This window comes from Oncorhynchus tshawytscha, linkage group LG12 (genome assembly GCF_018296145.1).
Source record: "Oncorhynchus tshawytscha isolate Ot180627B linkage group LG12, Otsh_v2.0, whole genome shotgun sequence".
NCBI classification, from domain to species: domain Eukaryota; kingdom Metazoa; phylum Chordata; class Actinopteri; order Salmoniformes; family Salmonidae; genus Oncorhynchus; species Oncorhynchus tshawytscha.
Window position 1 is genome coordinate 48,447,223 of NC_056440.1, and position 24,616 is coordinate 48,471,838.

At 41.2% G+C, this 24,616-nt stretch overlaps 1 protein-coding gene across 1 annotated transcript in view; it reads right to left on the reverse strand.

Moving 5' to 3' along the window:
* LOC112264159 (C-Jun-amino-terminal kinase-interacting protein 1) overlaps positions 1–24,616 on the reverse strand; it is a 144,495-nt gene that overhangs the window by 32,407 nt on the left and 87,472 nt on the right. The window contains exons 4-6 of the mRNA XM_042330731.1: positions 18,992–19,073; positions 16,639–17,736; positions 728–803 (exon numbers count right to left, since the gene is read on the reverse strand). Coding sequence (XP_042186665.1) covers positions 728–803; positions 16,639–17,736; positions 18,992–19,073 — 1,256 coding nt within the window. The remainder of the gene's footprint in view (positions 1–727; positions 804–16,638; positions 17,737–18,991; positions 19,074–24,616) is intronic.

Below are 24,616 nucleotides of genomic sequence, written 5' to 3' on the forward strand. Positions count from 1 at the left end.
GTCCAGCCCCTCTCACCCTATTGCGGACAGTCTAAGCACTGATGGAGTGATTGTGCGTTCCTGGTGTAACTTGGGCAGTTGCTGTTGCCATCCTGTACCTGTCCCGCAGGTGTGATGTTTGGGTGTACTGATCCTGTGCAGGTGTTGTTACATGTGGTCTGCCACTACGAGGACGATCAGCTGCCGTCCTGTCTCCCTGTAGTGCTGTCTTAGGCATCTCACAGTACGGACATTCAAATGTATTGCCCTGGCCACATCTGTAGTCTTCTTGCAACATGCATAAAGCACATTCACGCAGATAAGCAGGGACAATAGGCATCTTTATTTTGGTGTTTTTCAGAGTCAGTACAAAGGCCTCTTTAGTGTCCTTAAGTTTTCATAACTGTGACCTTAATTGCCTACCATCTGTAAGCTGTTAGTGTCTTAACTTCTGTTCCACAGGTGCAAGTTCATACATTTTTTATGGTTCATTGAATAAGCATGTTTAAACCTTTTACAATGAAGATCTGTGAGGTTATTTGGATTTTTATGAATTATCTTTGAAAAACAGGGTCCTGAAAAAGGGCCGTTTCTTTTTTTGCTCAGTTTATATACCGAAAGTATGTTCTTAATAAGTCACTTTGTATAAATGCCTGCCAAATTCCATTAGCAGTAGTGCAGTTGACGACAACGATGATGGTGACCAAGACAATAATGATGTGATGATGATAATAAAGGTATATCTCACCTGTAGACGGCTCTGTGACTCTGTTCCCTCTCCTCCCCATTAATGAAGCAGGAGAACAAGCCAAATGACTTTGCACCTGGAGAAGTCGAAAGCAAAAGAGAATTTGTTTTTTATTCTGAAGTACTGTTTTCAAAGTATACCTAACAGAATACACACTGTACTTACAACAATCACTTTGTTTATTTATCCCTTATTTAATAAAAGGCATCCCGCAAGATTCTACTCTGGGTCCAGTACTTCTTAATGTCTACAGTCCCTTCAGAAAGTATTCATACCCTTTGACATATTCCACATTTTGTTGTGTTACAGCGTGGATGAAATTTATGTTTTTCTCCCCATCTACTCATAATAACCCATAATAATCAAGTGAATATGTTGAATACATACACTACTGTTCAAAAGTTTGGGGTCACTTAGAAATGTCCTTGTTTCTAAAAGAAAATCATTTTTTTGTGCATTAAAATAACATCAACATTTATCAGAAATACAGTGTAGACATTGTTAATGTTGTAAAGGACTATCGTAGCTGGAAAAATGGGAGGCACAACTGAGCAAGAGGACAAGTACATTAGAGTGCCTAGTTGGAGAAACAGATGCCTCACAAGTCCTCAATTGGCAGGTTCATTAAATCATACCCGCAAAACACAACAGTGAAGAGGCGACTCCGTGATGCTGGCCTTCTAGATAGAGTTGCAAAGAAAAAGCAAAAAGCAAAAAAAAAGCAAAAGTCAGAAGTTTACATACATTTAGGTTGGAGTCATTAAAACTCGTCTTTCAACCACTCCATGTTAACAAACTATAGTTTTGGAAAGTCGGTTAGGACATCTACTTTGTGCATGACACAAGTAATTTTTTCAACAATTGTTTACAGACAGATTATTCCAGCGGGTCAGAAGTATACAAACACTAAGTTGACTGTGCCTTTAAACAGCTTGGCAAATTCCAGAAAATGATGTCATGGCTTTAGAAGCTTCTGATAGGCTAATTGACATTGTCAATTGGAGGTATACACTTGGATGATTTCAAGGCCTACCTTCAAACTCAGTGCCTCTTTGCTTGACATCATGGGAAAATCAAAAGAAATCAGCCAAGACCTCAGAAAAAAAATGTGGACCTCCACAAGTCTGGTTCATACTTGGGAGCAATTTCCAAACGCCTGAAGGTACCATGTTCATCTGTACAGACAATAGAACGCAAGTATGAGCACCATGGGCTCACGCAGCCGTCATACCGCTCAAGAGGGTGATGTTAAGTCTCCCAGAGATGAACGTACGTTAGTGCAACAAGTGCAAATCAATCTCAGAACAACAGCAAAAGACCTTGTGAAGACGCTGGGGGAAACAGGTACAAAATAATCTATAGCCACAGCAATACGAGTCCTATATCGACATAACCTGAAAGGCCGCTCAGCAAGGAAGAAGCCACTGCTCCAAAACAGCCATAAAAAAGCCAGACTACGGTTTGCAACTGCATATGGGGACAAAGATCATACTTTTTAGAGAAATGTCCTCTGGTCTGATGAAACAAAAAATGAACTGTTTGGCCATAATGACCATTGTTATGTTTGGAGGAAAAAGGGGGAGGATGGCAAGCCGAAGAACACCATCTCAACCACGGAGCACGGGGATGGCAGCATCATGTTGTTGGGGAGCTTTGCTGCAGGAGGAACTGGTGCACTTCACAAAATAGATGGCTACATGAGGAATTCGAAAATTATGATATATCGAAGCAACCTCTCAAGACATCAGTAAGGAAGTTAAAACTTGGTCGCAAATGGGTCTTCCAAATGGACAATGACCCCAAGTATACTTCCGAAGTTGTGGCAAAATGGCTTAAGGACAACAAAGTCAAGGTATTGGAGTGGCATCACAAAGCCCGGACCTCAATCCTATAGAACATTTGTGGGCAGAACTGAAAAAGTGTGTGCGAGCAAGGAGGCCTACAGACCTGACTCAGTTACACCAGCTCTGTCAGGAGCCTAAATTCACCCAACTTATTGTGGGAAACTTGTGGAAGGCTACTCTAAACTTTTGACACAAGTTAAACAATTTAAAGGCAATGCTACCAAATACTAATTGAATGTATGTAAACTTCTGACCCACTGGGAATGAAAGAAATAAAATATCTACTATTATTCTGACTTTTCACATTCCTAAAATAAAGTGGTGATCCTAACTGACCTAAAACAGGGATTTTTTACTCGGATTAAATGTCAGGAATTGTAAAAAACTGGGTTTAAATGTATTTGGCTAAGGTATATGTAAACTTCCGACTTCAAATGTATCTCAAACTGGCCAATAAAAAGAAAATAAGAAGGAGAAGGACAAATAAACACAGACACTGGACAGAGGAACTCTGCCTAGAAGGCCAGCATCCCGGAGATGCCTCTTCACTGTTGATGTTGAGCCTGGTGTTTTGCATGTACTATTTAATGGAGATGCCAGTTGAGGACATGTGAGGCATCTGTTTCTCAAACTAGACACTCAAATGTACTTGTCCTCTTGCTCATTTGTGCACCGAGGCCTCTCACTCCTCTTTCTATTCTTGTCAGAGCCAGTTTGTGCTGTTCTGTGAAGGGAGTAGTACACAGCGTTGTACGAGATCCTCAGTTCCTTGGCAATTTCTTGCATGGAATAGCATTCATTTCTCAGAACAAGAATGACTGATGAGTTTCAGAAGAGAGGTCTTTGTTTCTGGCCATTTTGAGCCTGTAATCAAACCCACAAATGCTGATGCTCCAGATACTCAACTAGTCTAAAGGCCAGTTGTACTGCTTCTTTAATGAGAACAACAGTTTTCAGCTGTGCTAACATAATTGCAAAATGGTTTTCTAATGATCAATTAGCCTTTTAAAATAATCAACTTGGATTAGCTAACACAATGTACCATTGGAACACAGGAGTGATGGTTGCTGATAATGGGCCTCTGTACGCCTATGTAGATATTCCATTAAAAAATCTGCCGTTTCCAGCTACAATAGTCATGTACATCATTAACAATGTCTACACTGTATTTCTGATCTATGTTGATATTATTTTAAATGGACAAACAATTGTGCTTTTCTTTAAAAAACAAGGACATTTGTAAGTGACCCCAAACTTTTGAACAGTTGTGTAAGTCTTCCCACCCCTGAGTCAATACTTTGTAGAAGCACATTTAGTGGCAATTGCAGCTGTGAATCTTTTTGGTTAAGTCTCTAAGAGCTTTCCACACCTGGATAGTGCAATATTTGCCCATTATTCTTTTTAAAATTCTTCAAGCTCTGTCAAGTTGATTGTTGGTCATTGCTAGACAGTCATTTTCAAGTTTTGCCATAGAGTTTTAAGGCGATTTATTTCAAAACTGTAACTCGGCCACTCTGGTCCATTCAATGGGGTCTTGGTAAGGAACTCCAGTGTAGATTTGGCTTTGTGTTTTAGATTATTGTTTTAGGTTACTGAAAGGTGAATTCGTCTCCCAGTGTCTGTTGGAAAGCATGAAACAGGTTTTCCTCTGCTTATAGCTGTTTTCCATTTTTTTGATCCTAACAAAGTCTCATCTCGCACCAGCGACTCCTGTGGCGGGGCGGGCGCAGTGCACGCTAACCAAGGTTGCCAGGTGCACGGTGTTTCCTCCGACACATTGGTGTGGCTGGCTTCCGGGTTGGATGCGTGCTGTGTTAAGAAGCAATGCGGCTTGGTTGGGTTGTGTATCGGAGGACGCATGACTTTCAACATTAGTCTCTCCCGAGCCCGTACGGGGGGAGTTGTAGTGATGAGACAAGATAGTAGCTACTAAAAACAATTGGATACCACGAAATTGGGGAGAAAAAGGGGTAAAATAAAAAATTATATAAAGAAATATTTAAAAAATCCCTACTCGATTGAGAGACCCTACGGATAATTGTATGCGTGGCGTACAGAGATGAGATAGTCATTCAAAAATAATGTTAATCACTGTTATTGAACACAGATTGTGTTGACTCCAATGCAATTTATTTTGCAATTTGGTAAGCACATTTGACTGAACGGCTAAATCTGTCTTATCTAGCAACATTTAAATATTTTTTTTTTTTACATTGGATAAAAGTGGAGACTCAGAGCTACAAAATGGTATATCATACACTACATTTGAGGAAGAATGGTAAGTAATTCTGCTTTGAAAGTTAATAAACTTGTAAACTCACTTTTGAGAAAAAGCTCTTTGAATGTTTTGGTACCTACTGGAGAGCTCTCCTTTGTCTACACCCATTCAGCATTATTCACACCCTCTTAAGCCAGCCCCACCTATCTCTTTAAGGATTCACATGTGAGGTCATGTATTAAACAGTGATTAGTATAGTAACGATTAAGACTAAAAGTGGTAGTAACTTACAATAAGGAAAAATTCCAGGTAAACTTTTTGATTTTATAAAATCTTTTATAGATATTAGATGATGCTTACCCAGACACACTTGTCTAAATTGATGGGTCATGTGAAAGAAATGCTATAACCACCAGCCACATCCAGTGGTGGAAAAAGTGCTAAATTGTCATACTTGATTAAAACCAGACGGCACAATTTTTTAAAATAGTTTTATTTTATTGACGGATAGCCAGGGGCACACTCCAGCACTCAGACATAATTTACAAACAAAGCATTTTTGTTTAGTGAGTCTGCCAAATCAGATGCAGTAGGGAAGACCAGGGATGTTCACCAGGGAAAATGTATGGAGTAATAGATTATTTTGTTTTGGAATGTAGTGAAGCAAAAGTAAAAGTTGCCAAAATATTAATAGTAAAGTAATATACAGAAACCCCCACCCCCAAAAAACTTAAGTAGTACTTTAAATAATTAATACTGAAGTAATTCCCACCACTGCCCAAATGCCTTCAATAGATTAGCATACTTTATGCACTGTTACACACGCACTTATCACATAGTCTTCCATACATACAGTTGAAGTCAGAAGTTTACATACACTTAGGTTGGAGTCATTAAAACTTGTTTTTCAACCACTCCACAAATGTCTTGTCAACAAACTATAGTTTGACAAGTTGGACTATAGTTTGACAAGTTGGTTAGGACATATGCATATGTGCATGACACAAGTAATTTTTTCAACAATTGTTTACAGACAGATTATTTCACTTATAATTCACTGTATCACTATTCCAGTGGGTCAGAAGTTTACATACACTAAGTTGTCTGTGCCATTAAATAGCTTGGAAAATTCCAGAAAATTATGTCATGACTTTCTCTGATTAGGTTCTGGCTAATTGACATATGAGACATTTGAGTCAATTGGAGGTGTACATGTGGATGTATTTCAAGGCCTACCTTCAAACTCAGTGCCTCTTTGCTTGACATCATGGGAAAATCTAAAGAAATCATCCAAGACATCAGAAAAACATTTGTAGATCTCCACAAGTCTGGTTCATCCTTGGGGACAATTTCCAAATGCCCCGAAGGTGCCAAGTTCATCTGTCCAAACAATAGTATGCAAGTATAAACCCCATGGGACCACGCAGCCGTCATACCGCTCAGGAAGGAGACGAGCTCTGTCTCCTAGAGATGAACGTGCTTTGGTGCGAAAAGTGCAAATCAATCCCAGAACAACATCAAAGGATCTTGTGAAGATGTTGGAGGAAACAGGTACAAAAGTATATATATGCACAGTAAAACGAGTCCTATATCGACATAACCTGGAAGGCCGCTCAGCAAGGAAGAAGCCACTGCTCCAAAACCAAATAATAGTAGAGAGAATGATTTACTTCAGCTTTAATTTACTTCATCACATTCCCAGTGGGTATGAATTGTGAAAAACTGAGTTTAAATGTTCTTGGCTAAGGTATATGTACATTTCCGACTTCAACCCTATACGCATACAATCAGGGGTAAAGTGGCTGAGTAGCAGGATAAAAAAAAAATAGTAGCAGCAACGTATTGCGTGTGTGTTAGGAGAGAGCCTGTTTCTGTCCTGCCCTTGACTTTGGTGCAGGGCATGTGATGTCCATAGCCTCTGTCTCAAAACTCCCTGATCTTCTTAAAAAGATAAGTTTGTCTAGCTGTGTCCAGTCCAGGTGGTGTTTGTACATGCAGACCATCTATGGGAGGAAGGATGTCAGCGTTGCGCAGCAGCTGAAACCTGGTCCCGACAGTCTGAACTCTCCTTGGCAACATCACCAGGCTCCAAAGCATCAAATCTGTATACCACCTGAAGTGCTGGTACTGCTTGATCTGATGATGTGTTGTTGAAATAGTACTGCCATTCTCCTTGTATGACTGGTGTAGAGTCAGGCGTGTTCTCCTGATGCTGAAAGACAAATTCCAGATAAAAATATTTTAGCATTATTATACAATAGATGGAAATGGCATTCTGAAATAACATCACTACACACAGTTCATACACGTAATGTTAGCTAGCTAGCCAGCCATATAACAACAGCTGGCTAGAAAACAGCAAGTTTTAACTAGCAATACAAACCGATTGTCATAGCTAGCTAAAGTTAACAATATAGGTTTAGTGTTAGCTAGTTAGCTAACTAACATTACGTTATACCTCGCAATGTGAAATGGCATTCTGAGAAAACACCACTAAATTACACACACTTCATACACATAAGTTAATGTTAGCTAGCAAGCCAGTCATCTAACATTAGCTAGCTAACAGCAAGCTTTAATTTGGAGTCTTTTGTTTAGACATATCACATTAACGTTAGCTAGCTAGCTAAAAATTAACTATAACCCCAACCCATAATGTAATGTTACTAGCAGTACAAACAGATTGTCATAGCTAGTTAATTAAAGTTAACCAAATAGGTTCAATGTTAGATAGCAAGCCTACCATCAAACTTCAGCTAGCTAACGTTAGCTAACAGCAAGCTTTAACTAGCCATAGTTGGCTAAACCAACTAGGCTTGTAATTTAACAACTTTATTCATATTTGCAGATGGCATAACAGTTTGTTATTAAGGCACATGAAAGTTCACATGTTCGAGAAGGTATTTCTGCCAAAAAAACGCAATATGATAAAAAATGATTGTCAAAGCTAGCTAAAGTTAACCAAATAGGTTCAATGTTAGCTAGCTAACATTCGGCTATAACTAGCAATGTGAAATGGCATTCTGAGGAAATATCACTAACATTACACGCACTTCATACATGTAAGTTCATGTTAGCTAGCAAGCCAGCCATCTAACCTCAGCTAACAGCAAGCTTTATCTTGGGGTCTTTTGTTTAGACATGTCACGTTAACGTTAGCTAGCTAAAAAATTAACTATAATCCCGATCCATGGAGTAACGTTACTAGCAATACAAACCGATTATCATTAGCTAGCCAAAGTTAACCAAATATGTTCAATGTTAGCTAGCAAGCCAGCCATCAAACTCCAGCTGGCTAGCCAACAGCAAGCTTTAACTTGCAATGAAAACAAATGTCTGACAAAATTAGAAATGTATCATATCAGAAACTGTAGCTAGATTCTTACCTGCATACATGGATGAAAGCTTCATGGCAGACTATAACCCCTTTTATTAAATAAAACGCCCTGTGTCATTTCCGTTTAGTTTGCACAGCTTGTTTGGCCCGTTGTGTTCCCAATGATTTCAAAACTCGGACAACTTCTTCCGTGACAACCCTGTTGACTGACATTTCTTCCACATCACTGTCATCGGAAGACTCTACAATGCCTTCTTCAATGAAAGTGTTTTTACCTAAATCAGGGATTTCCTCATCGTGTGATTCATTTTCGGAGCCAGAGAGAGCCAACATGGCACGATCGTCCTCCAGAAAGTAGACCTTCACAACCTCTTCCCACTGACCTTTGCTGATAGCGCCTGATAAATTCAGGACAGCAATGTTATTGAGAGCAGTATAACAACATATTTGCAATTCTCCATGGCTAACGTTATATCTTCTGAAAAACTGCAGTAGAAAGGACTTTCTACGTATAACGAGCAGCTCATTTTATAGACACAAGATGCTACACCGCAGATCAATCTGAAACGTATCTCTCGGCATGTCCAGCCCACTCATTATCTCAGCCAATCATGGCTATCGGGAAGGTTTCTGACTTTTTCTTTGGCTAAACCAACTAGGCTTGTAATTTAACAACTTTATTTGTATTTGCAGTTGGCATAACAGTTTGTTATTAAGGCACATGAAAGTTCACATGTTCGAGAAGGTATTTCTGCCAAAAAACTTGCAACATACCCCTAGTTCCCTGAATCGGGTCACATTATTACTCCTGAACTTAGTTTGGCTTGCCATAACAAAGGGGTTGAATACTTATTAACTTAAGACGTCAGCTTTAAAAAAATGTTTTAATTTAAAAGAAAATTCTACAAAGAAAATTCCACACTGACATTATGAGGTATTCTCTGTAGATCGGTGACACATCTTAATTTAATCAATTTTAAATTCAGGCTGTAATACAACAAAATGTGTTAAGGTCAAGGGGTGTGAAAACATTAACAATATAGGGTTGTCTGTGGAAAAATTGTAATCTGCTCCTGTATGCGGATGATACTGTTGTGTATTCTATTGCCCCCACTGTGTAATTATTGAATGCGGGAAAAACAAAGTACATGTCGTTTTCTAGAGCGCACAACAATGACTAAATATTTAAACATCTGTACCATGGATTGTGCCCACATTGATTGTGTCCCTGCTTGGGCATTAAGTTGTCTTTTAAAAAAACATATGAGTTAACTAAGAAGCTGTCCTATACTATGGTGACATCATCTTCATGAAAGCAGTTGGCACTTTATTTATGCTGTTAGATGCGGTTTACCAGAGCACACTTCTTTTTATCAGGGGTGACAGGTTTTCTCTATCAACAAGTATGCTGGGCCTCTGACGACGCATATAGGTTGAAACATTGCATTCTGTTTTGCAAAAACTCCAGCATTACCTAACTCATTACTAACCTATAGAAATGTGAGATACCATACCTGGTCCCAGTCTTGAAATTCCTTCTGAAATTCCTTCTTAAACCAAATTTAAGTAAAACAGCTTTTAGTTTCTTTGCACCTAATTTATGGAACAATCTTCAGAATCCAATAATAATTGGATGCATTGGTGTCTTTCGGGCAATTCAGATTGTTGGTTGAGGACCTCTTCACTGAGGAATGTGGTTGTTTCTTATGATTTTGTTCAGCATTTTCTCTGTATATTTCCTATGCTGCCTAGATTGCCTATGTGTTCGTCATTCAGAGTTCCCTTTTAAACATGTTATGGCTGCATCCATTTATTCTCAATTTCCGCCTGAAGACATACCCAAATCTAACTGCCTGTAGCTCAGCCCCAGAGGCAAGGATATGCATATTCTTGGTATCATTTGAATGGAAACATTCTGCAGTTTGTGGAAATGTTAATTGAATGTAGGAGAATATAACACAGTAGATCTGGTGGAAGAAAAGAGAAAGAAAGAGCATGCGTTTTCTGTTTTTTATTGTTGTAGTATCATCTTTCACATGTACTAGAATAGCCACACAGTCAGATAGGATGCTGGAGATAATTTTGATGGATAACACAAGAGGGCAACTATAGGTGTGCAAAGTTTCAGACTGATAACGTCAGGAATGGGTGAGCTACATGACATTTAGCATGAAGTCACCCAGGTGTCCCACACAAGTTGCCCAAATGTACCCAAGTGGCCGAATTGGTGAAATGACCTATAACTATATACAGCAGTGCAAATAACTATATAAAACACATCAAAAAGCAATTCTAACACACACACACACAAAAAATGTTAAAAAAATATTAGAAAATAAATATATTTAAAAAAATAGTACACCCCTTGGAAATCCTCGTCACAATATTTTGCTGCCTGTGCCCTGTCCCATAGCAGTCTCTTTCTGATGTAACGCAGAGGCAAACTGAACAAGTGGTGCATTTCATGCGACACAGAACACAACGACGCCTCCATGCTGTGCCCTTTTGGCCCTGAGGCACAGTCATGCCTGCAGTAATTAACTGTGGCATATGAACACCACTGGGGGCACAGGTAGAGCGAGCAGCTTGGCACCGGGGCCTCCCAGTCGGAGTTGCTATCACTGTGAAAGGAATCATTAAAAAAATATTGGTATTGTATAAGCCTTTTATCATCACATAAAATAAACAGATATGTATTGATTGTATAGAGCAGAGGGCACAGTCACTAAGGTGTTCCATTCAACTCCGGCCATTGTTTATATATATATATATGTATATATACACACACTCACACACAAACCAAAACACACACACACAAACAAACTACACATTTCATTACAATTTTTTTTTTTAATATTTTTTTTTTATATATAATATATATATATATTATTATATTTCATAAAACGGCATTAGCACTTACCCGTCCAGAAGTACGTCCTGTCCTTGCAGAAACAGCTCCTCTGTTAGTTTGAATCATAACGCTCCAAGATTCCTCAAACAAAAAATCTGTCTCACTTTCACTTTTACTTTAGAGTTTGACTTCGCTTTACATGATGTAATTCGCCAGGATATCTTCAATGGAATCGTTGAAACTACAACTTTCCGAAATACAGCTGCGCTTACAAAGCCTTACAGAAACTGTTCTGATCATCAAGGCGAAAAGGGAGTTCCCTGCGCGTACGATTACAACCAAGGACTTGTGGTCCAACCCCAAACCATTACATACTGGCGTTTACCTCAGCTCATTGGCTATCTACCCAGCTAGATTTCAAGAAAATCAGTGGTCATTGGGCAGAAATATAGTCAATCAATGAAGCTTCGCTAAAATTATTGGTGCGTCAGGTAGTCATTTATCGTTGTCTTCAAATCAGCTCACTTCGGTCAATTCTCCCCACAAAAAAAACAATGATGTTTGACTGTGTTGCGAACATCCAGAGGAATGCACTGAAACCCACCATGACTATATAAACAATTGTTTACATGGGCGAATCATGCCGAATGCTCCGTAAAAAAATGATAGAGATGGAATTCCCGGCACAAATAGTTTACAAAATGTTTAGATTTAGGCTATAAAAATGGATTTTATCAAAGAAAACGGCACTTCATTTGATCAATGGGATACTCAGGAAGAGAAATAAGAGCAAGATATCAGAATGTAAGTCATAATTTTACCTTCAGATGTGAAAGTCTAAAAACTGTCATGGCGGAAAATGTTTCTGTTCTTGATTGCTCTTCTCAAACAAAAGCATGGGATTTGTTCTCTGTAATAGCTATTTTAAATTGGAAAACGTAGTTTGATTACCAAGATTCTAATCTTTTGAAGGGTGTAAGACACTTGCATTTTCAAGAATGTTTAATGTTACGAAATTGTATTTTTAGTTGTCACTCTGAAATTTCCCCTGATGTTGGTCCCTGTACGGGGACAGCAGCCATAACAGGTGAAAAGAGACCTTGGTCTCAATGGGACTCCACCCTGCCTAAAAAAAAGTTTAAATTCAAATATACTGTAAATAGGATTTGGGTGCATCAAATTTTTGAATATACTGAAATTCAATTAATGGTGATCTCATGGTGGTTCTGATGCAGAATACATTTAATTGTCCACAATTTCACTAATTTAGCAGAACCAGAGCTGCAGCTCAGCTGACTTTAAGGGGAATTTTACATTGGTGTGACTTGCAATATTGTTGTCATTCATCAGCTTCCCTGAATATATGACATGAGCTAGGCTTCCATCTAATTGGCGACAGATTTCCCACCTGAGGTGGGTCTCTATCAGACTGAATTGTTGAGGATAAAATGATGTATGACATAGTGCACATAAAAAGCGTTTTGGGGCTTTATCCTCTCTTGGGTAGGGGGCAGTATTTTGACTTCTGGATGAAAAGCGTGCCCAAAGTAAACTGCCTGTTACTCAGGCCCAGAAGCTAGGATATGCATGTTGGTTTTACCTTTATTTAGGCAAGTCAGTGAAGAACAAAGTCTTATTTTCAATGACAGCCTAGGAACAGTGGGCTAACTGCCTGTTCAGGGGCAGAATGACAGATTTGTACTTTGTCAGCTCAGGGGTTTGAACTTGCAACCTTCCAGTTACTAGTCCACCGCTCTAACCACTAGGCTACCCTGCTGTAATTGGTAGATTTGGATAGAAAACACTCCAAAGTTTCTGAAACTGTTAAAAATATGTCTGTGAATATAACAGAACTGATATGGCAGGCGAAACCCCAAGGACAAACCACCCCCCCCAAAAAAATAAAAAAAATTATTCAGCCTACCACTATTTTTTAATTTTTATAAGGCCAAGTCCTCCCAGATTGCAGTTCCTAGGGCTTCCACTAGATGTGAACAATTTTTTGAAAGAGTTTTAGGCTGTTTTTTTTTAAAAATGAGCCAGAAATTGTAGTTTTTCTAGGTGGCTCCCATTTTGGCTGTAGTGTTTCGTAGCTTGTGGAAGAGAGTGCGTTCTCTGGTATTTTTCTCCGGTAAAGACAATAATGATTCTATAATAATGATTCTTAAATTGTATCATTTATTTATATATTAGGGTACCTAAGGTTTGATTATAAACATTGTTTGAAAAGTTTATTAGTAACGTTTGGGATTAATTTTGTATGCATTTTGATGGAGGGAAACTGGGTGGATTATTTACTGAAGTGCACCAACTAAACTGAGTTTCTGTGGTTATAAAGAAGGACATTATTGAAAAAAAGGTAAATTTGTGATGTAACTGGGACCTTTTGGAGTGCCAACAGAAGAAGATCAAAGGTTAAGCATTTTTTATATCGCTATTTCTGACTTTCGTGTCGCACCTGCCTGGTTGAAATATGTTTTTCATGTGTTTGTATGCAGGGCGCTGTCCTCAGATAATTGAATGGTTCGCCATAAAGCCTTTTTTAAATCTGACACAGCGGCTGGATTAACAAGATGTTAAGCTTTATTTTGATGTATTACACTTGTGATTTTATGAAAGTTAAGTATTTATAATACTTTGAATTTCGCGCTCTGCAATTTCACCGGATGTTGACAGGTGGGACACTACCGTCCCACCTGCCCATGAGAAGATATTTCCATGTACTGAATAAAAAGCAGAAGTGTTGTGTTTACATGGCATTTTTCAACTGTTGCGATAAATCGTTAACTTGCTCATCTGGTCTTGCCGCTTGGTCTAAATAACAGTTTGCTAATAAAGTGGACAGGGTGGGTTAAATGATGAGATCAATATAATTTGTAGTTGATAATTGCCAGCCAAGCATTGATCATCATGTCACCAGCATTGTGCATGAAGGTCATCACTTAAGATGATGAATATCATGATGGTTATTTTATTAGCCTTTTAACGCTATAGTGGTAGTAAGTAGCATAGTCTATCATTGCGTGACTCCAAGTTTACTTCAATATGATGGTTTATTATGTTAATATTTGTGTCAGGGTGGCAGGTAGCCCAGTGGTTAGAGCATTGGGCCAGTAACCAAAAGGTTGCTGGAACAAATCCCTGAGCTGACAAGGTAAAAATCTGTCATCCTGCCCAAGTCAGTTAACCCACTGTTCCCCAGAAGGCTGTCATTGTCAACATGAATTTGTTCTTAACTTCTTGGATATAGGGGGCGCTCTTTTAATTTATGGATAAAAAAACGTGCCCGTTTTAAGCGCAATATTTTGTCACGAAAAGATTATGCGTTTTGAAGACTGAATTTTTGTTTTTTTTTGGTAGCCAAACGTGACGCACCAAACGGAGCAATTTCTCCTAAACAAATAATCTTTCAGGAAAAACTGAGCATTTGCTATCTAACTGAGTCTCCTCATTGAAAACATCTGAAGTTATTCAAAGGTAATGATTTTATTTGAATGATTTTCTGGTTTTTGTGAAAATGTTGCCTGCTGATGCTAATGCTAAATGCTACGCTAGCTGCGCTAGCTGTTACACAAATGCTTGTTTTGCTATGGTTGAGAAGCATATTTTGAAAATCTGAGATGACAGTGTTGTTAACAAAAGGCTAAGCTTGAGAGCTAGCATATTAATTTCATTTCATTTGCGATTTTCATGAATAGTTAACGTTGCGTTATGGTAATGAGCTTGAGGCTGTATTCACGATCCCGGATCCGGGATGGCTCGACGCAAGAAGTTAACTGACTTGCCTACACTAAAAGATAACACCATTATGAAATTGTGCCACTTATTTTTTTTTTTTTGGGGGGCGCTTTACTCGCGTAGAATTAGTGTTGGCAAATGTGATTATTGAGGCAACCAAGCAAACAAGATATACTGTACTCTGCATCTTTTGAGCAGAAGCTAAAATATGTATCCAAGTTCAAGGGAGCCGTTTCATTGAATACATTCATATTATATGATAAGGAATGACAGTGTCCTGAGTAAAAATCATCTCCAGCACCAGGGGTCTACTAAGCTAACATGGAATTGTTTTAACGTGGAATCATTTAGCTTTTGAATTTTGGGCTTCCTTTAGGTATAAAAATATGTACAAAATTATTTTATAAAATATTGAATTTGGCCTTTACTACTATAGCACATAGAAACACCTTGAATAACACATTCATAAATGGCAAAAAATATTTTGAAGTGTCTGTCCTTTATCTAGGAGATATAAGAAAGCTCAGGAAATATGTGTTTTTTGGACACATATTTAACCCCTTATTTTTGTTTGCACAAAACTACCGCCATACTTCCATTCATTTATATGGGTTACATTCAGACAGGTTCCGTGACACTTGTGGATGTTGTAGAGCAAAACGGACACTACGACCGTTCGGAAGCTACAGAAGATTTCTTGAGAAGTTCTGCCACCTTCCACCGCAGATGCAAAAGGCTCCTGCCACTAAAACTCCTCTGAGGAGGAAGGGGATTCCTCATCAGTGAATTTCAGACACATTTTTATGCATGAAAAAAGTTATCCTTTTCAGATAAAACTATACGAAATATATTCACGTCACCAAATAATTTATTAATACACACTGTTTTGCAATGAAGGTCTACAGTAGCCTCAGTAGCACTCTGTAGGGTAGCACCACAGTGTAGCTGGAGGACAGCTAGCTTCTGTCCTCCTCTGGATACATTGACTTCAATACATAACCTAGAGGCTCTTGGTTCTCACCCCCTTCCATAGACTTACGCCGTAAATATGACAACTTCCGGAGGACAACCTCCAATCTAGTTCTTGCAGCATGCACTGACATGTTGTCCACCCAATCGAATAATCAGAGAATTAATCTAGTACTGAAAGCATAAGCTACAGCTAGCTAGCACTGCAGTCTATAAAATGTGTTGAGTAGTTGACTCAAAGAGAGAGAAAGACAATAGTTGAACAGTTTTGAACAAATGAATGTATTCCAGAATGAAGGGAGTAGAGAGAGAGAGAGCTAGCTATATTTCGTGATATAATGTTTTTCACTTTCACTTACTTAGCTAGAGTCTAACGCAGCTAGCTAGTTAAGCCTACTCAAACACCCTGGTCTAACAGAGAAGGATGCTATATTAGATAGCTGGCTATGGCTATCCAACACTGGAACTCTTACAAGGTAAGCTTTTGGTTTTATACATTTTTTGCCACCGGGACCCACCGGTGTAACTGCTAAACTGCTTGCTGCTGATTGTACACTGTATGATTGTAGCAGGTTTACTAACATGTTAGTTCTAGTAGCTATGTTGACTATGATGTGACAACGTCATAGGCTGTGAAAAAAGATACCTCTGAAGGATTTTAATGGAGATTTGTTTAATTATGTTACTTAGATTGACACACGAGTGAGTCAATAGACTCTTAAGGATTAAAATGTTGTAACTTTTGATGGCGTCATCGGGTAGAACTTTTGAACTTTATATTTGTTTCTACAAAACGTAGAAATGTGCCATTTTCACAAATGTTGACACTGGTGTTGTGCTGGAGATAATGAAAATGAGGTTGAAAAATGATGGAGTTGCCCTTTAAGCCTAACGTAAGAAACTGCAGTGTCTGAACACAAGATGGTGTCCTTGTGGTTCAGTGGTGGTACCTACTGGAGGATCGTGACCGTCCGTTCATGAAGATGTTGAGGAACCTCTTAGAGAAGTGCAGGTTCGCCTCTGGGGTGTAGTCCTCTGACAGACAGGCGGTGGCTTCTCTCCTCACCATTCCCACTCTCACTCTCTCCTTCTCGTACTCTTTCTCTTCTTCCTCTTCCTCTTCATACTCCTCCACTACGGCCGACTCATACGGAGACGAGATGCAGTTGTTGTAGACGGTCGCAGAGTCGCTGTCGTCGCTGTAACATTGGTAACACTGCCGCAGACTCACCAGTTCGAGCTGCGCGTGCTCGTCCACGACGAGTGTGTACTTCACAGAGTCGTAAGACAGACCACTTGCTTCTGAGCTCATTAAATTCCTTGGGGGGGCACCACAGCCGCCACGTCCCAAATACCGCCTGCCTACCACATCCCTTACCCTCTTATCCTCAGCCTCACCCTCTCCCCCAAATGTCTCATCCTCGGCATCTACATACTCCACCCCTGCCCTCACCACCGCCCCTGCTCCTCCTTCCCTCAGGCTGAGGTTCAGGGTTAAGGCTGGGGGTTCCGTGGGGGGGACAGTAGAGAGAGGGGTGAGGAGAGCCTCCACACAGGAGGCGTAGGAGGGAGGGGGCACATACACCTCGACCTCCTCACACATGCAGAGGTTGGTCTGCTCGGGCAGAGGCTGGTAAGGGGGCGGGCCCTCTGTGTCAGAGCTGATTGACATGCGTCCGTGCTCTGGCTGCTGGGACAGGAATGGGCGGTCCTGCTCGGAACGATGCACGGGAGTCAGATAGATCTCCTCGGTGGGTTCTAGGCATACGTCTGTGTGATAGCGAATCTTCTCTCTGTGTGTACCTCCCTCGCCATTCCCTAAGGGGCCCAGAGGTGCGGGTGTGTAGTTTTGCGGAGGCGGGGTTGCTGGGGGCTTCTCCTGCAGTTTGGAGCGTGTCCCCGCTGTGGAACTGTGGGTGTGTCCAAAGGTGTGTTTGTGTTTGCAGGGAGCGTCAGTGGATGTGCCCCGGTCCTTGGTCTCTGTCCCACCTCCCTGCTGGAGCTTGTCCTCGTCTCTCAGACAGCTGTGCTCATGGGGAGAGGTCAGCCCACCTGGGGGAGAGACACAGACCCAAGCATATGCAGACACACAGACATTCAAAAAAGATACAGGCATACAGACATGCAGGTACATACAGACAGAGACAAGCAAACATGCAGACATACATACACAGACACAAATGTGCACATTAACATACAAAATACACAAACACACACAAGGGCACATAGATAAAAACCCAGATGGAAACATATGCAGCAGTTCACATACAGTACACATAGACAACACACACAACATACAGATCAACATGCACAGACAAACACACACAAATTCTGAAATGTCTAGTTGGTTAGGTAACACTAGGATCCATGCTAATTCCCCATTACTCATCATATTCAGTGGGCAGCAAATAGAATGTGATTGTCATAATCCACTGTCAAAAACCATTAGAGCCTTGCAGGGATACTAGCTATTCACCATGCTGTCACTGCTATCAGAGGACACTAATACACACTTTGAGAGCAATGTATTTAAAGCTTTTTATAAACTAATTTATAATTACAACCATTACTAATGACTTGGGGTGGGAAGCAATGAACACAACAGATATTGTCATTATAAGGAGACAAATGCATCCCAGAGTGTATGTAGTTGGCCAATATATATTATTTTACCAGGAAGTGCCATTGGAATGGAGAAATATATTTTTAAGAGATATCTGATCAAGAAAACTGCAATATAAAGCACAAAACCATATTGGGACTAGTGGACCTAAAGCAGATACGGTTATATATTAGAGAGCCCTATGTGTTCCAAGAATAAAAAGTAAACCATTTTTTATTTCATTCTGTTATCCTTTCTTTCCATAGACATTTAGTGACAGCTAGGCTAATAGAGGCTAAAAAGTTGTGCAGCATCGTTCATCTTTTTAACATCTGAATCGGCGGTGCTAGTCTGTAACTCAACACACTCTGCTAGTTTTAAATATAGTTCAGAGAGGCCATTCTATGTATGACCTGTAGTAGCCCTGGGCTGCTAGCCACAGCAGACTGTTCAATATGGCTAGCCTAGGCTACACTGGCATTGTCACTGTCACTGACACTAATGAGCCACTGAAAGTCATCCCCAAAAAATTTGGACAATGTTACAATGGATAATAGGAAATACGTATATAGTTTTAGTGGCAGTAGTTGATTCTGCAGTCATTGCTGTGTTGCCTAATTATATCTACTAAATCAGCAAAATCAGCAACCCCCTAAAAGATTAAACTGGTGGTATGAGCCAGCAGTCTCCTGTAAAGCAGCTCACCTGTTTTGAGGGGGGAGGATGAGCTTGAGACCTTCTCCTGCCAGCTGTACTTCTTACCAAATGAGTTGTTGTTTAATGTGTCCTGAGAGAGGGAAAAAGAGATACAATTCAAGAGAGAATGGTAAAAAAAGATGGAGAGATGAAGCGAGAGAGAATGACACGGAAAAATGTGAGAGATTTGGATGCACAAAGTCAATGTGCACAATCTCTTTCTCTCTCTCTCCCTCACTCTCTTTCATACACACAAAGCTTTTATTATGTTGAATGACCAGGGATTATTTTGTCTGCGCTCCATGGTGTGCATTTAAAGGGACCCGTAGTCCCTTTTCCAAGCTTGTGAAACACACCCACATTCACAGAAGGGGATTGTTTTTAGAAGCCTGGGGGCTGATACTGTAGGATGGGGGCCAACAGCTCCCCTGTCATACAGGCAGAACCCCCACTCATCTCACTTCTCTGGTTTGGGGTAGAATGTTCTGAATATCTATGTCTCTGTCTCTGACTTTGTCTCTTTCTCAATTCAATTCAAAGGGTTTTATTGCCATGGAAAACATGTTTGTCACACCCTGATCAGTTTCACCTGTCCTCGTTATTGTCTCCACCCGCTCCAGGTGTCACTTGTTTTCCCCAGTGTATTTACACCTGTCTCTCTGTGCCAGTTCGTCTTGTATGTTTCCATGTCGACCAGCGTTTTCCCCGTTCTCCTGCCGTTTGCATTCTTCTTTTTCTAGTCCTCCTGGTTTTGACCCTTGCCTATTTCTGGACTTTGTGCCTGCCTGACCATTTTGCCTGCCTTGACCATGAGCCTGTCTGTCACTCTGTTCCTCCTGGACTCTGATCTGGTTTTTAATAAACATTGTAAGACTCCAACCATCTGCCTCCTGTGTCTGCATTTGGGTCTCACCTTGTGCCTTGATAATGTTTACATTGCCAAAGCCAGTGAAATAGATTAACAAAAATAAACATTACTCACAAAAGTTCCAAAGGAATAGACATTTCAAATGTCACATTATGGCTATGTATAGAAAGATTATTGGAATCTGTGTGTAGCCGGACATGTAGGATGCCTGACAATAGTGAAGGTGAACAGGTGTGGGCATGGGTCAGGTGATTGAGAGGAATGGAGGAGACTGCGTGTAACATCGGGAAGCAAGTTCAGGGAGGGAATAAATTAATAAATAAATGAAAACAATACAAAAATGAACAAAGCACAGACATGAAACAGAAACAATGACGCCTGGGTAAGGAATCAAAGGGAGTGAGATATACACTGCTCAAAAAAATAAAGGGAACACTTAAACAACACAATGTAACTCCAAGTCAATCACACTTCTGTGAAATCAAACTGTCCACTTAGGAAGCAACACTGATTGACAATACATTTCACATGCTGTTGTGCAAATGGAATAGATAATAGGTGGAAATTATAGGCATTTAGCAAGACACCCCCAATAAAGGAGTGGTTCTGCAGGTGGGGACCACAGACCACTTCTCAGTTCCTATGCTTCCTGGCTGATGTTTTGGTCACTTTTGAATACTGGCGGTGCTTTCACTCTAGTGGTAGCATGAGATGGAGTCTACAACCCACACAAGTTGCTCAGGTAGTGCAGCTCATCCTGGATGAGCTGCACTACCTGAGCCCAACACCGTGCAGGACCTTACAGCCCAACACCGTGCAGGACGTTTGGCATTTGCCAGAGAACACCAAGATTGGCAAATTGGCCACTGGCACCATGTGCTCTTCACAGATGAAAGCAGGTTCACACTGAGCACATGTGACAGACGTGACAGTCTGGAGATGCCATGGAGAACGTTCTGCTGCCTGCAACATCCTCCAGCATGACCGGTTTGGCGGTGGGCCATCCATGTGCTCACCAGAGGTAGCCTGACTGCCATTAGGTACCGAGATGAGATCCTCAGACCCCTTGTGAGACCATATGCTGGTGTGGTTGGCCCTGGGTTCCTCCTAATGCCAGACAATGCTAGACCTCATGTGGCTGTAGTGAGTCAGCAGTTCCTGCAAGAGGAAGACATTGATGCTATGGACTGGTCCGCCCGTTCCCCAGACCTGAATCCAATTGAGCACATCTAGGACATCATGTCTCGCTCCATCCACCAACGTTGCACCACAGACTGTCCAGGAGTTGGCGGATGCTTTAGTCCAGGTCTGGGAGGAGATCCCTCAGGAGACCATCCGCCACCTCATCAGGAGCATGCCCAGGCATTGTAGGGAGGTCATACAGGCACTTGGAGGCCACACACACTACTGAGCCTCATTTTGACTTGTTTTAAGGACATTACATCAAAGTTGGATCAGCCTGTAGTGTGGTTTTCCACTTTAATTTTGAGTGTGACTCCAAATCCAAACCTCTATTGGGTTGATACATTTGATTTCCATTGATACATTTTGTGTGATTTTGTTGTCGGCACATTCAACTATGTAAAGAAAAAAGTATTTAATAAGAATATTTCATTCATTCAGATCTAGGATGTTATTTTAGTGTTCCCTTTATTTTTTTGAGCAGTGTATATATATATATATATATATATATATATATATATATATATATATATATATATATATATATATATATATAGGGTAGGTAATCAAGTAGGTGTTGGAGTCCTGGTGAGTGTCATAATGCGTGTAACGATGGTGACCGGTGTGCGTCATAACGAGCAGTCTGGTGACCTAGAGGCCAGAGAGGGAGCACAAGTGACAGTACCCCCTCCCCGACATGCGGCTCGAGCCACAGGACGCCGACCAAGATGATGATCAGGAGTAGACCATCACCTACGCTAAGGTGCGGGAACCTGTCGATCCAGCTGAGGTGCAGGAGCATGGGGGCCTAGAGCGCCGGAGAGAGAGCACACGTGACAATACCCCCCCCGTGCATTTGGCTTCCCAGGGATCAGGAGCAGACCGGTTGCCTCCGCTAAGGCACAGAAACCTGACAAACCGGCTGAGGTGTGAGAGCCTGATGAGACCTCCCAGGTTCAGGCACCTGTTCACCTAGCTGAAGCATGGGAGCATATTGAACCCTGCTGAGGCATGGGAGCCTGTCAAACCCAGCTGAGGCATGGAAGCCTATGGAAATCTGTCGAGCCAGCTTAGGCAGGGGAACCCATCGAACCCGCAGAGGCATGGGAATCTGACAAACCGACTAAGGCTTCCCAGGTAGCTCTGGTTCTGACACCCGGACCAAACATCACCTTCAAAACAAAACTAAAAAACACTCCCTTCCAGTGCGTCCTGGGATATTAGCTGGTCCTGGCCCCGTGGACCCCGAGCCTGACCAAAGCCCTTGCAGGGGAACGAGTGGTTCCGGCACAGAGGACATTTTGAATGCTGCCCACATGATGCTCCATCAGAAATAAAACAAATATTTAAAACTCCTTGCACACAGAATACCCAGCTGGTGATTAATGAGTAGGAACAAGTGGATTGTCACCGCAGTGAGGCTCCCATGTTCCTCCCTGGTGATCGTGTCTGGCTCTCCACCAAGGAACCTCCTGCTCTGCCTGTCTTGCTGGAAGCTGAGCCCCCAGTTTGTGGGGCCCTTCAAGGTCCTCTGGAGGGTCAACAAAGTAACATATCTGTTACAACTCCCCACCAACTACTGGATCTCACCTTCTTTTCATGTTTCCCTCCTAGGTCCCTATTGGACTCCCAACGTCCTGGGGGTCAGCTTCAGTACCTGGTGGACTGGGAGGGGCACGGTCCAGAGGAGCACTGTTGTGTCCCGGTGACCGACATCTTGGACCCCAACATCTTTCGGGATTTCCATCTCCTCACCCTCAGGGCCGTACTCCTGGCCGGCGTCGTCCTGCAGCTGGAGCCGCGAGTCAGGATGGGTGGGTACTGTCAAACGTACTCCCGCTCCCCATCTGAGGCGCTCAAAATGGCCGGTCTACTAACTACTGGTCCGGGCACCATCATTATGTGCACCTGGTCCTCAGCATCATCACCTTGATTACTCTCCCTTTATTTAGCCCTCAGTAGCCTCAGTCATCAGGCAGTATTGGTGGTGTTCATGTTCAGTATGCTTCTCCTGTTTTATCTAACTTGTTCATGTTTATTAAACCCCCCCTCTGCACCTGCTTCCTGACTCCAAGCATATACGCTAAATCAATAACGAAATCTAAAAATACTCTGGATACATTCAGTAACATAATAAGAATATTAATTTACATTTTGGAGTAGGTGCAAAGATAAAAAATGTACAGTTTGAGTTGGAGGTCTAACTGTGGTCTACAAGTGGTAACACACCTCTCCAAACCGTGCACAGTTCCTAAGTTATTTAAATGCACTTTTATAACAAAGAAATATACTTTTTTTTGCTCTCCTAGCTTTACCATTGAGGATCTGAAGCAAGTACACTTGTATTGTTTTTTGTTTTGAACACAGTCCCGCATTCCCACTATCATACATTCCAAAAACGTTCCTTTGTAAATTGTAGTCTGGGTCAGGTGGGCATCATTTGACAGGTTATTATATTGCCAACAAGTTAGAAAATAAGATTTTATAATGTTAAGCTTTCAAAAGGTAAACATATTGTCATTTTGGTGCGCATATTAATGGAGTCATGAGTACATTCAAGTGAACTGCACATTTGGACTCACAGGTTTGTGGTTTTTATTAAAGTATTTATTAAAATCCTCATCTTTCAGAACACATCCACTCCTCTTGCTTTACAGCATTCCCCTCACTCATACATCCACAAATGTGAAAAAGTAGCCAAATTAGCGAACATCTTTTTGTGCACGCTGCTCAATTTTTAAACGTCTGTCAGTCAAAACCTATACAGCGGGGGACAAAATGGCGCCGTAGAAAGAACATGGTGTTTCAGCGAGCTCTCGTGGCATTCGTAAATTTATATTCTTACATTAATCTCCTAGCTTGAAAAAGTGGTAGAATTGGCTAAATAAGTTACCATATATTGAGTCTTGACGACTATTTCGCAAAAATCTCCGACAACATGCCCAATAGAACTACTAAGAAGTCGACCAAAACCACCACCCCTGTGGATGTGCATGAGGAGCTAGCTAACGTTAGCGAAGCTAACACCATTGCGGATCCAGGCACAATGGACCTGATGATCCAAAAGATGACTGATAACATTACTAAAGTGATCGATGCTAAGATAAGAACGGTCTTGGAAGCAATAGCAGGCCATTCAGCTGAAATACAGAGCGTTGTGAAATGTGTTGTTGAGGCGGAAGGAAGAATTGCTGCAGTGGAAACTTCAACTACATCTATGGACGCTAAGATAAAAGCACTTGAGAAACAGGTGCGCGAAATGGCGGAGCACATTGACGACTTGGATAATCGAGGACGCAGATGCAATATTCGTGTTGTGGGACTCCCAGAAAATTCTGAAGGGACACGTTCAGTAAATTTCTTTGAGGAATGGATCCCTGGCTACCTACAAATGGACACTAAGGCTGGTCGTGTGAAGCTGGACAGAGCGCATCGCTCTCAAGCACCGATACCCGGTCCCAATCAGCGCCCACAGCCGGTGGTTATAAAGTTCCACAACTTCACCGACAAGCAGTGCGTCATGGATGCGGCTAGAAACATCGGCTCTGATGGTAGTCAACATAAAGGTCCAAAGGTCTCATTCT